Source organism: Taudactylus pleione, unplaced genomic scaffold, assembly GCF_031769625.1.
Source record: "Taudactylus pleione unplaced genomic scaffold, aTauple2 ptg000070l, whole genome shotgun sequence".
NCBI lineage: Eukaryota > Metazoa > Chordata > Amphibia > Anura > Myobatrachidae > Taudactylus > Taudactylus pleione.
In genome coordinates this window covers 18,922,237-18,936,535 of record NW_028284472.1, presented here as the reverse complement: position 1 = coordinate 18,936,535, position 14,299 = coordinate 18,922,237, and the positions used below count along the sequence as shown (strand labels likewise).

Sequence of the window (14,299 nt, the reverse complement as noted above, 5' to 3'; positions counted from 1 at the left end):
CGGAGCAGCCCAGGGACTTACAGCCAATCAGACACAGAGAGGGAGAATAGCGGAGCAGGCCAGGGACTTACAGCCAATCAGATACAGAGAGGGAGAATAGCGGAGCAGGCCAAGGACTTACAGCCAATCAGACACAGTGAGAGGGAGAATAGCGGAGCAGGCCAGGGACTTACAGCCAATCAGACACAGAGAGGGAGAATAGCGGAGCAGGCCAGGGATTTACAGCCAATCAGACAATGAGAGAGGGAGAATAGCGGAGCAGGCCAGGGACTTACAGCCAATCAGACACAGAGAGGGAGAATAGCGGAGCAGGCCAGGGACTTACAGCCAATCAGACACACAGAGAGAGGGAGAATAGCGGAGCAGCCCAGGGACTTACAGCCAATCAGACACAGAGAGGGAGAATAGCGGAGCAGGCCAGGGACTTACAGCCAATCAGATACAGAGAGGGAGAATAGCGGAGCAGGCCAAGGACTTACAGCCAATCAGACACAGTGAGAGGGAGAATAGCGGAGCAGGCCAGGGACTTACAGCCAATCAGACACAGAGAGGGAGAATAGCGGAGCAGGCCAGGGATTTACAGCCAATCAGACAATGAGAGAGGGAGAATAGCGGAGCGGGCCAGGGACTTCAGCCAATCAGACACACAGAGCGGGAGAATACCCGAGCAGTCAAGGAACTCAGAGCAGGGCTGTCTTAACAGCAGTGTGGGCCCTGGGCAAAGCAATGCACTGGGGCCCCTACCCACCCATTCACTGGAAAAAAATGTCCTTGAGCCTGGTACCCACACCTCAAACCACATTACATGCACATTACTTATGTCAGGTCAGGGCACCCTCCCCATTAACACAATAATCCCCTTCATAAATGTCAGTTACCTGTTGCCTGCTTATATTGAAGACAGCTTTTGTAAATGAATATGCTGGGAATGCAACCTACCAGTTTACTATGAACCTGTCATGACTAGAACATTTTTGATAATGTAAGTGGTCCTATCCTATGATAGGATAGGACCACTTACTAGTCATGATTCCTATCACTCAGAGGAGTCCACTCCCTGCCCCCTAGTCTTTCCAGCCTCCTGCCCCCTAGTCTTTCCAGCCTCCTGCCCCCTAGTCTTTCCAGCCTCCTGCCCCCTAGTCTTTCCAGCCTCCTGCCCCCTTGTTTTTACAGCTTCCTGTCCCTGTCTTTCAAGCCACCTGCACCATTTCCACCCTCTTTTCTTTCCACCCTTTGTCCCCCTCTTACCGTTTGCTGGTCCAGGACTCCCGTGTAGCCGACAGCTCTTCTCTTTGGCAGGGAGCGCGATGTGATGTCACGATGTCAGCGCAATGCTCCCAGCAGTCCTACAGGTAGGAGGAACTGTGCCATGCCGCCAAGCTCTATGATCTTGGTGAGACGGCGATGGATGTGCTGCGCGGGCTGGTGGTGGTGCTAGGAGTGGGCAGGGCCCCCCGAGTGTCCGGCTGCTTCTCTGTAAGGGGTTGGAGCAGAAGGGCGTCCCTGGGCCTGTGCGTCGGCAGCGTCAAGGATTAGGAACAGGCGGCCCTCCGGCCACGGTTAGGTCTAGACTATATAGCGCAGATGGACCTGTGACGTCACACCCACGTGACCCGGCCTGAAAGGGGGAGGGGCGGTGATACTAACGGGGGACCAAAAGTGTCCCATCGCGGGCTCGCTGCGCTCGCCACGCTTTGGGCACGGTGGCTTGCTGCGCTTGCCACAAATAATTATTCCCCCTCTATGGCCTAGTGGATGGTAACGCTGGAGCGGTCCAGCCTCCTGCAGCAGTCACATGGTGGATACGTCACAGAGGTCCTTCAGCCACATAGGAAATAGCAGCAACCCTCCGGGCCACGGCTGTTAGGAGGCGGAGCGGAAGGGCTTACCTGGGCCTGTAGGAGGAAGGAGTGGGCAGCAGGATAGCGAAGGATGCTTTAAAAAAAAAAGAAGAAACATTTACTAACTGGCAGCAGCTGCAGGGGGGCTGGAGGGCCCCTTGAAGCTTCGGGCCCTTGGGCATCTGCACTAAAAGCCCAATGGAAGAGATGGCCCTGACTCAGAGCCAATCACAGGGCCTGATTCAGAGGTGAACACTGCTGCCCAGGCTGCTACATCAGGGGAAGGCTGATACAAGCCTTCTCCATATGACTATGGGCCTGATACAGCTTGGATCACAGTTGCTAATGTGTACGCTATCGGTCGATTGTTGCATACTGCACATGCGTATGCATTGCGGTCTGCGTGCGTGAACTCGCCATTGCGAATGCAAGGACACCACTGACTCCACGCAGGGCATTAGCAGATTAATTAACAGGCAAAGAGCGTTTGGGGGTGGTGACGGGAGGATAGTTGAGGATGCAGTAGTGACAGTGGTATTTAGGATCTCTGTGGCGCTGTACACAGGGCTTGATTCAGCAGGGATCGCGTCTGTGATTACGCACGCAATTGGCTGATTGTTGCTTTCCGCATATGCGTGTGCATCGCAGTGCGCGTGCGCGAACCAGCCACTGCGATCGGGACTGCGTAGTGACTACGCAGACCCAGGCCCGCCAAGAGCCGTGGCGGACCCCGGTAATAGGGGGCGTGGCCTCATCACGGGAGGCGTGGCCACGCCTCCTTGCCAAGAAAAAAAAAAGATTTGCAGCGCCGCTTCGTGCTGGGGAGGGGGGCGCTCTGAGCCCCCTCAGCCCGACGCAAAGCCGGGGGGGCGCGATCAGTGTGATCGCTCCCCCGAACAGACATAGGAGACTGCTGTGGCTGCTGCTCAGCAGCGATGAGCAGTCTCCAACTGCGGCTCAGCACACGCTGTGTGCTGGGCTGCTGTGAGGGGGGGTGGGAGTAGCGCCCGACCCGGGCCCCCACCGGGCCCCTCAGGAAGCCCGGGCCCGGGTAATCTGTACCCGCTCCCCCCCCTCTCGGCGCCCCTGCGCAGACCCATGGCAGAGTGATTGACAGGAAATGCCGTTTGTGGGTGGTGCGGGAGGAGTGGTCGGGGAAACACAGGCTTGCCAGTGCGTGCAAGTGTGCGTGAGGCTGCGATGGTACTCGTTGTTACCGATGGTTTCGCAGTCTTGCTAAACATTACGAATGTAATGCTGAGATGGCATAGTGATCGCAATGGATTAACATTATCGCAGTGAGACTGCGTGTGTAATCGCTATTGCATTCGCAGTTGCGAACCATATAGAATCAGGCCCCAGTCTCCGTTGAAAAATATAATTAACCCTTTATTTAATCCGTTTTACACAAAAGCCTACGCAGGTCAAACACACTGCTCACGGGCACGTCTATTTATTTTGTGCATTGTGCTGTGATTTCGGTGTGATTTTAATCATTTGCCAAACACGATTCTTAGTAAATTTGTGATTTGTATTTGAGTCCATGTAAATGATACGATGTTTAAACCGAAGGTGTATTGTGCCGAATTGGTGTGTTAAGTCGCGTTTCACCTGCGAGTTGCAGTCAAATTGGCCTTCAGTACGTCTCCGATTTGCAAAATCCCACCCAAATTGCAGAAAAGCACCAAATCAACCAAAAACAAATCTTAGTAAATTTACCCCTAAGTATCAGGTGTGACTAGAGTCTAGAGATGCGTTAGAGTGCACAGGACCTCATTCAGAGTTGGTCGAAGCGGCCGCACGGTCGTACGCCACCGATGTTCGCTATACTGCGCATGCGTAAAGTTTGCAATGCGCGTGCGCAAAATAGCCGCTACGATCAGAAATTTCTCTCTCCTTGAGCACAGCCAGGTCGGTAGTTTGAGTGACAGATTGAGGCGTTTGTGGGTGGTAACAGGGGAAGGTGCTTGAAAATGGGGGAGTGGAGATCCGGACGCAGGCGTGCCTAATTATGCGAACGGCGTTTTATGGGAGTGCATACGGTTTATGGGAGTGCATAATTAGCAAAGTAGCGTCATAGCACACGTGACATGGGTGGTTTGTACACTGACCTGATCGTAGAGCTTAAGAGAGGGTATGGTCAACCTTAAGCTCTACGACCAGTTCCGATGGTTCTCGATGGTCTCGATTAATCCTTATATGGCCGGAGATGACGTGTAATGCGTACGAGAAGGGGGCGTATTTTTTTGTATTCCGGCCGCTTCCTCCCCTTGGTCGGCCACCAGCCGATCCGAACTTAGGGACGCAACTTGCGAGGGAATCATTTACATATCCGTCCCCTTTTCGCGTACGACCGTGCGGCCGCTTCGACCAACTCTGAATGAGGTCCACAGTGTAATCCATACTTGCCTACTCTCCCAGAATGTCTGTCCGGGAGGCTCCTGAAAATCAGGTGGCCCCAGAATCAGAGCCGGCCCTAGGCATAGGCATTCTAAGCAAATGCCTAGGGGCGACTTGAATGCCTAGGGGCATTTGGCTCTGCAACTTCCCCGCCCGCCCGACTGCCGCGATCGGAGCTCAGCTCCGATCGGGCAGCGCAGCCTGTCAGGTGACTCTCTGGTCACAGTGAGGGCCAGTCCGACCATTGCGCCGCATATGCGGCCACATAGAATGCCATAATGAGGAAGCCGCACCGCCGCGATCACTATGCAGCAACCCTGACAGTGAGGAAATGCGATGGGGCAGCAGACAAGCTCCGGGTAAAGGGTGTTATCTGATCATGTGATCATTCCCTGTAACCGATCTCAGTCATAGGTTACATAGGGCTCTATTTACTACAATCCGCATATTGAATGCGGATTGTAGTGTGATATTACCGAGTGAATTCGCATTGCGAATTCAGGCAATATCACAGGGATTTACTATAAATCCCTTGCAGGGACAGAGCTTGCGATAAAGCTCTGTCCCTGCGGATCCCATCCGCAGTCTAGTCGCGGTATTTTCGGAAAAAATACCGTGACTAAGAGCCCGCGCATGCGCCGCATACCCCCCCCCCCCCCCCGCGACCCCCCCTCCCTTCATTACACTTACCTGAATCCTCCTGGCCTCCGGTGATCTTCTCCGGGCTTCCCGATCAGGTGATCTCCCATACTGCACTGGGACCCGATCACCTGATGACCGGGCCCCAGTGCACTGTGGGAGACCAGCTGACCGGAGAGGAGCCATCACCGGAGGCCCGATCACTGGTCCCTGGATTCAGGTAAGGAAAAAAAAAATGTTTAATTTTTTTTTCTTTTTTTTACAGTAATCAGCTTGCGGTCTACTTAGACCACATAGCTGATTACTGGTACCGGCTCCCGCCTCTGCTCTCTCCGTTAGAGCAGAGTGGGAGCCCGGTAATCGGGGGAGACCCTGGATAACGCCACCTCCAGGTGGCGTTATTATCACAGGGCTTCCCCTGGTATTTTTTTACAATTTATTTTTAGTAACTATGGTCGGATCACATTTCCCATTACAATTATGGGAAATGCGATCTGCTTTACTAAAAATAAGTGATACTGGGGGTTGGAGTAGAATTTTACTAATTCTACTCCAATTGCCCTGTAATAACTACAGGTGAAACTAAAATAATGTGAAAAGGGTGTGAAAACACCCTTTTTCACTTTATTTTAGTAAAAATAATGTTAATAAATAGAGCCCATAGTGTCCCCGGGTCCTGCAGCTGCAGCAGCATAGCTTTCGAGGTCTGCTGTCAAGTTCATCAAGAGAGAAAAGTGTAAGGTAAGAAGCAGACAGGGATGTGGAGGGTGCATGGCACAGGGGGACATATTGATAAAATGCAGATGGGGGGCAAATGCTTGTAGCATATAGGGCACACAAAGGGTCATGTCAGGGAGACTCTAGGTATTTGGGGAGCATGTTGCTTTGGGGGGCTGGTCACAAACGCTGGGGACATTTGTGGCACAAAGTGAGGCATGTGGTGAACACACTGATGTGTAGGGGGAATATCATAGACTTTTGATGCATAGGTGATAGGGAAAAAGGTGCTGGGGCATTTAGAGCACAGGGGTATATGTGGAGGGAGCATGCAGTTGGGGGGCAGCTGGGAGCATTTTGGGCACGGGGGGATTGTGGGGAAGATGCTGCTGGGGGAGACATGCTAGGGGAGTCTGGGGCACAGGGCATTTGGGGAAAAACCTGCTGTGGAATAAGCATGTCAAAAATGCTGGGGGTATATGTGGCACAGGGGGCATATGGGGAGCAGATGCTGTGGTTTTTTTGGGGCACAAAGTGGGGCATGTCACAGGCATTGTGGCATTTGGGGGGCATGTGGTTAACATTCTGCAAGGGGGAAGATGTTGGGAGGATTTGGGGCACATGGGGGCATGATGCAAACATACTGCTGGATGGTGGCAGATGCTGGGGGTATTTAGGGCATATAAGTGAGAAATACCTGGCTGCAGAGGAGGCATGTCAGGGGGAACCTGGGGCCATGTGGGTCAGATAGAATTTTGAGGGAAAATCTGGTGTAACATTCAATTGAAGGGATGGGCATGTGAGAGAGAAGGTGTTCAGATTTATGTAATTGATAGTCTAGGCAGGGTTATATGTCCAAAGAGCTTCTTGCATACCACCTCTACTCATCCACTGTCTCACATGCGCTCACCAACCATTTCACCCACCATGTATACAACCACAGTTTAATCGACCAGAGCCTCCATCTTCTGTGTGTCTCTATATGTAATGTCTCTATATGCCTGTATGTGTGTGTAAGTACTGTTTTTTATTTTTTTTTTCTTATCTGTGCCAATGTATTTTTTTTTCTGTGGGTGTCTATGTATTTGTTTGTTTTTCATATCGGGGCGAATGTTTTGGGTTTTTTTTCCTATCGGCCCAGTGTGTTTGGTTATTTGTTTTCATATGTGGGCTAATGTGTTTTATTTTTCCTGTTTTGGGGCCATTGTATTTTATTACTAAGGATTCTGTATGGTAATGGAACACTTTTGAAAAGGTTGCCCAAAATTATATTACTATTCCACCTAATACAAGATTATTACAAACTGCACAACTATTTATATCGGCTATGCCAAAATGCGATCTGAACATATAAATATATGGGTTTATTCATTAAGGGGTGCCAAAATCTTTTTTCGCTTACAAAAAAAAATTAAGCTTGGGCCGGCCCTGCGACGGCCAGGTCATACAGGTCTCTATATATAATATATATGCTGGTGGGAATATCTGCTAGGGGGCACCAGCCCAAATTTTGCCTAGGGCACCAAATTGGCTAGGGCCGGCTCTGCCCAGAATAGTGGGCAAGTCTCCCGGCTGACTATACCCCACCCCACCCCTTGCTGGCATCTGCTTTCCCCCAACATTGTCTGCTCCCCACTTTAAGTTTAAGAGCAGAGTTACTGTATCTTGTTTTCCAGTCTTTGCAGCAGGCACAGAATGAAGCTTTTCCATTTGAACACTGCAATCTCCGTATTACACATCTTGTTGAGCATGATTCATCGCTGACTGACAGTAAACCCAGTCTGAGCATTGTGGAACTTATCATTTTATATTGTGAAAATAATTACTGTCAGATTTTTCTTTATTCTCGGCTGCAAGGCATTTGCTGGGAAGGAAGACTATGGAGGCTATCTGTGTTTTCCAATAAATGCCCCTTGCAATCATCATTTCTGTTGTTCTCCAGTTACCTCAGCCTGTGCCTAGAGGACACCAGACATGGACGCTGCAGGACTGAGACACGCACTGTCAGTCCGTTCATTATAAACTCTCCTGTAGGGTCTCCTGTAACATTGTGCTACTTTGTAAGTGTCACTTTGTATTTGCGTCACGGGCTGTATGGTATATTCTCCGAGTGTGTACAGCACAAAGCACTGTGTTTATTATAAATAAGTACATCGAAAACCGTTAAATATAATAATAATACTTTTACATAGCATCTTTTTCCCAATAGGGCTCAAAGCAATTAGGGTTGGCCATGGACGGTTTAGCAACCATCGATGGTCAGAGGCCATGTTCAGAGATGGACGCTGTACAAACAGAAGTGGCGCTGTTGGACGCAGCTGCTGAGAGTAAATATGCCAATTCTGTGGAATCTGCTGTGATTTGCTGCTGCATCCGAGGACGCAGAATCGAGTAATCTGCTATCAAGTTACGCAGGATGCCGGTGTTTACACTCTGCCGTGGCCAGGAAATCAGCGTCCGAAGACACAGACCCTTCGGCACACCTTGAAACTGGGGCCAACACCCCCACTTTCTTTTCTTTTTTTAAAAAATATTTTTCAAAATTTTTCACAATAATCTTGACAAAAATATTGTAAAACGAACAGACAAAGCTAATAAAAGAAAATTACAATGTATTACAGGCATTCTTCATTTCTTTGAGACACAAAGGTATACAATATAAGTACCTTATGAAGCGTACCTGTTTATATTTCTCAAAAACTTTGTTATTACATTTAGAGACAAAAATATTGACCTTTGAATCTATAAAATATAGACTTTATAAAAATAAAAAAAAATCTGGGAATAACCAGTAGTCCCTAAAGTAGTCTCCAAAAATTGAAATATATATATAAAATATAAAATAAAATACCATACATATATATAGGACATACAAAAGACTCACAGGGGGATAGAAGAAACAATAGGAAAGAGGGACATAGGGTAATTTAGACATTACAAGTGTCGTATGATCATGTATCATAAATACTATCTAGGTATCACTGGAATCTTTCGTATAAATACCAATTGGTGTATTGAAAAAGTTTTAGAATTTTTTCTCTAGAAGAGGAGTCCAGGGTTTCAATATATGGCCCCCATTTTATATAGAAACAAATTCCTCCATTTTCTATATTGTGAAGTGAACACTGTCTCTCCAGATAAAGTGTACGCATAAGAGCTGTAGTTACATGTTCCAGTCTTGGAGAAGAACGCTCTATCCATTTATTCAGTATAGCTTTTTTGGCAAGAGTTATAATAACAGTGATCAAAGGTATAAGCTGTTTATTAGAAGATTCCAGTTCCCATGATGAGAAGTTGGCACATATTAAAGCAACTGGATCTAGTCGTAAATTAAGTCTAAAAGTATTATTCATATACACAATTATTTTATTCCAGAATTTCTGTATTTTTGGACAGGACCAAAAATTATGAAAAAATAAAGCATCAGGAGCACCACATTTGGGGCAATGACCCGTCTCTTCTTCAACCATGTGTTTACGTTGTCCTTGTGAAATGTATGCTCTATGCAATGTTCGAATATGAACTTCATGTAGTTGAGCAGAGCTTAAATATCTAAGAGTATGTTCCATTCCCGATAATATATCAGAGGGGGATGTAATACTTGGACAATCGGAAGTCCATTTACACATTGTTACCCCCCATATTTTTCCCAAATTAGAGGGAATCAAATCCCAGTATAATAACCGAGTTTTATAGGAAAGGGCGGACACAAATTGCAATAATGATAACAAAGAGTCCGACTCACTATCCGATACATGGGCTTGTGGTAATGAACGTACATAGGGCCTGATTCAGACCCACTCGCGAGCGGCTGTCCGCTCGCAAGTGGGTCGATGGTCTGCACTGCGCATGCGCACGACGGAGGGAGCTGCGCATGCGCGAGACGCGACGAGCGAAGGACTTTCCTTCGCTCGTAGTGTCTGATCAAAGGGGGCGTGCTGTCGATGTTGATTGACAGCACGCCCCCTTTGGTGGGCGTGCCGGGGGCGTGCCTCCCGGACGGAGGCGTTCCCAAGGGAACGCCTACCGTCAGAAGCCGGCCCCACTGACATCACTAGTGATGTCAGTGGGAGTGATTTTGGCTCTGATAGAGCCAAAATCACTCCGGGCCTTGCGGTTGAGAAACTCAACCGCAGGCTTCTGCTCGCAGTGGCGATGGTCGCGATGGTCAAGACCATCGCGACCATCATCCTGCACGCTCGTATATGCTGTGGGTGGTGACCCACAGCTATACGAGCGTCCAGGAGGACGCTCCATATTTATGGAGGTGGGCCCTGATTCAGAGCGAGCGCTCTGGTCAGAGCGTCCGGCTCTGAATCAGGGCCATAGTGTCTAAGCTGTAGATACAAATAAAAACTGTTATCTATACCATATTTACTGACCAAATCCTGGAAGGAGAGCAGTGTTCCCCAGGATCAAAGACATCCTTCATTTCTGCAATACCTTTAACGCCCCAGGTCTGAAAGTGTGAATTCTCTAGTCCTGGCTGAAAGTTAGGATTACCACAAAGCGTAATGTAAGGAGAGATCAATGGATTTCTGTTTAGTGTTCTATTAATGGCCCACCACGACAGATACGTGTCCCTGAATAAAATGTTATGCATGACCATCGGAGGAAGAGAGCCTCTTGGGGTGTGTAATAATGCTCCAGGTGTAAATGGGGAAAATAATGATTGTTCAACCTCCAAATTAATATAAGAAGATCTAAAGTGCAGCTAGTCTGACACATATCAAAAATGAATCGCGCGAGTAAAAGCAAGTATATCTGGTATTGCTAATCCTCCATCCCTTCTTTGTAATTTAATTTTTGCCGCGGAAAAGCGCGGCTTTTTACCCAGCCATAGAAAAGTAGAGATCATTTTATTCCATGCTGCAATATCTGACTGCGTCATTTTTATTGGTAACATTTGAATAATATACGATAGTTTCGGAAATACAATACTCTTTATAACTGCAACGCGACCCAATAGAGACAGCGGGAGAGAACCCCAAGTCTGCAAACAAAGTGAGATTTTCCGCATAGTATCAATGTAATTGGCTGCATAGAAATCCTGCAATCTGGATGTTATATATATACCCAGGTATTTCAATTTAGAAGACGCTTTTTGAAACTGAGAAGTGACCGCCAGCACCTCAGGTGACACCGGTGTCAAGGTCAAAGGGAGAAGCTCCGACTTAGCCCTATTAACTTTAAACCCAGAAAATTATCCAAATTCAGTTATGATCTTAAAAATGGCAGGAATAGTTATACACGGGTCTTCAATAAATAGCAACATGTCATCCGCAAACAAAGCTAGTTTCTCAACTCATTGCGGACGATTTTGATCCCATTAAAATTAGTTAAGTCTCTAAGAGCTATGGCTAACGGCTCAATTGCAATCGCAAAGAGTAAGGGTGAAAGTGGGCAACCTTGTCGTGTGCCCTTTTGTAGTAGTACTGGATCAGATAGATATCCATTACAAGCTATACGTGATGCAGGAGATGTATTCAGCATTTGAATTAGTACGATAAAGTCCTCTGGAAATCCAAACCTTCTCATTGCCTCATATAAATGATCCCAGTAAACAAGATCGAAAGCCGTTTCGGCATCAAGGGACAAAATATATTGTGGTTGTGAAGATACAGAGGATGATACCGACTGGAGCGCCGCATGGACTTTTCTAATGTTACAGACAGAATGTCGCCCCCATATGAAACCAGTCTGATCAGTGTCTATGATGTTTGGGAGGATCAATTTAATTCTGTCCGCCAAGATCTTTGTCAAGATCTTGTAGTCAGTATTTAGAAGTGAAATAGGGCGGTATGAGTTTGGAAGTTCTAAATCCCTATCAGGTTTGGGTAACACTTTAATAATGGCATCACTAAAGTATCTTGGGAGTTGGTGAGTACTAATAATAGAATTGATAGCCTTCGTGAGCGTTTCACATATACGAGGGAGCATAAGCTTATAGTACTCTCCTGTGAACCCATCAGGGCCAGGGGCTTTCATAGGTTTAATCTTTTGAATACACCTACACACCTCCTACTGAGAAACAGGTGCACAGATATCTTTAACTACCTCTGCATCTAAACATGGTAAAGTTACTTTTGCCCAAAACGCTGATTTGGCCTGAGTGTTTTTCTGAGATTGATTATATAAATTATCAAAAAATAAGCGAAACACCTCCGCAATATCTTTACTATTAGAGATAAATGATTGATCAGGTTTGCGTATATGTTTAATATAGGTGGAGGGTTGCGAGCCTCTCAGTAGATTAGAAAGTAACCGTCCCACCTTGTTTCCATATTTATAAAATTTAAATGAGCCAAGGAACAAGCTCCTATCTCCCTGCTTTGCTAAAATTTCATCAAAATGAACTTTGGCGTCTGTATATTTTTTTTTTGTAACAAGGGAGGGATTAGATTTAAATAATTTATAAGACTCCGTCAGGGATGCCTGGGATTGCTTATAAAGCGAAAGAAACTCTCGACGCCTCTGGGACATATATTCTATTATGCGGCCTCTAATCACCGCCTTAGAAGTTTGCCAAAATGTTAGTGGATCTTCTTTTGCATGTTGCATATTATCCAGTCGGAACTCCTCCCAAAAGGACTCAACCTTCTCTCTAAATTTAGTTGATGAGGTAAATTGCGATGGGAATCTCCACTGTCTAAATGGACCTCTATCTATTGTGGTGGAAACCAACATCCAGACCAGTGAGTGATCTGAGAGGCACATTGGTTCAATTTCCGTCTCCAGAATACTAGGGAATAAGGCATCCGCCACAAAAATATAATCTATTCTCAAGAGCGTGCCATGCGCAGCGGATAAACATGTATATTCCCTGTCCAAGGGATGGTGCGCTCTCCATATATCAGTGAGTTTCAGCTGTTCTGCAAAGTGAGAAAGGCCTAATCTAGGAATACGGCTATTAATATTAGCTTTGGAATTAGAATCCATGTATCTGGAGGTAAGTAAATTGAAATCCCCCCCTACAATCAGGGGAAAAGACATGAAAGGGTATAATTGCGTAAGCAAAGATTGGAAAAAAGATTTACTATATGAGTTGGGGGCATATACCGTACATAAAACATATCTAGTTTGCTCAATAAAGAGATCTGCAATGAGGTATCTACCCTCCGAGTCAATCACTGTAGAAATTAGATCTATCTGTATTTGTTTCCTAGTCAAAATCAAAACACCTCTCGCCTTAGATGTAAAAGGTGCTGAAGCCAGCACAGACATCCCAAAGTATTTAGTTTAAGAATTTCTGGGGGGAGGAGGTGTGTCTCCTGCAGGAAAACAATATCCAGATTAAGTTTTGTTAAGTATATTAATAATTTCTTCCTCTTAATAGGGGAATGTATGCCGCCTACATTCCAGGCCATATTTTAAGTGTACCCATAATTTACTGTCCAGTACATAACAAACATAGGGGGTCATTCAGACCCACTCGCAAGCGGCAGTACGCTCGCAAGTTGGTCGATGTTCCCCACTGCGCATGCGCACGACGGAGGGAGCTCCGTCGTGCACATGCGTGAGACCCGGCGAGCGACGGGGAATCCGTCGCTCGGAGTCTCGCACCAAAGGGGGCGTGCTGTCGATGGTGACTGACAGCACGCCCCCTTTGGTGGGCGTGCCGGGGGCGTGCCTGCCAGACGGAGGCGTTCCCATGGGAACGCCTACCGTCTGAAGCCGGCCCCACTGACATCACTAGTGATCACTAGTGATGTCAGTGGGAGTGATTTTGGCTCTGATAGAGCCAAAATCACTCCAGGGCTTGTGGCTGAGAAACCCGACCGCAGGGTTTCACTCGCAAGTCCGATGGTCGCGATGGTCAAGACCATCGCGACCATCTTTTTAGACGCTCGTATATGCTGTGGGTGGTGACCCACAGCTATACGAGTGTCCTGAAGGTCGCTCCATTTTAATGGAGGAGGACCCTGATTCAGAGCGAGCGCTCTGGTCAGAGCGTCCGGCTCTGAATCAGGGCCATAGTTCTGCCATCACAGTGATCAAAGAATTTTAACAAGACACTACATATTGTTCACATTGTTCCATTATCAAGCATCGAATACAAGGGGGATCAAGGATGGGAAAAAACACGAGGAGCTAAAGACAGACATCAAAACATATATAAGGCAAACGATTGCCTTTAGTAAAACAACCGATTAAACTCTCACTTATCCCATCTGGGATTAGAGAGTACAAAAGAGCAATGAACTTCTCAGTCTTATCAAAACACATTGGAAAAAATTTGTGGAGTGAGAGAGCTCCAGACCAGCTCCACCATATTAATATAGAACAACATGAAAAAGAATTGCTGCCTTAACATATCTAAATGAACATGTAGCATGCTGCATTCAACAGTATAAGTATTATGAATACCTATGACTTATCTATGACATTAAGCTTATTATTATAAACCAATCCTCACAAGAATATATTATATATAGTATACTATAGCAGAATCGGGACCAGAAAATAATCCAGAGATACAATATTGAAATCAGTAAACGATTTAGAAGATAAAGAAAAATATATCAAACATGAGGATAAAACATATACCTATCATCAGAAGTCAGGCATATATCTATACAAATATATACTAATATCAATAGCAAGTAGGAGGAATATCAAAACCTATATTCACATATATTCAGGTTTCATCAGTAGCAGCCTGAACAGCCTCCTCCACATAGGCCTCGGCATCTGGGGCCGTA

General features: G+C 46.6%; 1 protein-coding gene across 1 annotated transcript in view; it reads left to right on the top strand.

Annotated features, from left to right (window-relative positions):
• Positions 1-8,182, top strand: part of FKBP1B (FKBP prolyl isomerase 1B) — a 111,140-nt gene extending 102,958 nt beyond the window's left edge. The window contains exon 4 of the mRNA XM_088467288.1: positions 7,807-8,182. Within this exon, the coding sequence (XP_088323414.1) occupies positions 7,807-7,992 (186 nt within the window). The 3' untranslated portion in view covers positions 7,993-8,182. The remainder of the gene's footprint in view (positions 1-7,806) is intronic.
• The last annotated feature ends 6,117 nt before the right edge of the window (positions 8,183-14,299 follow it).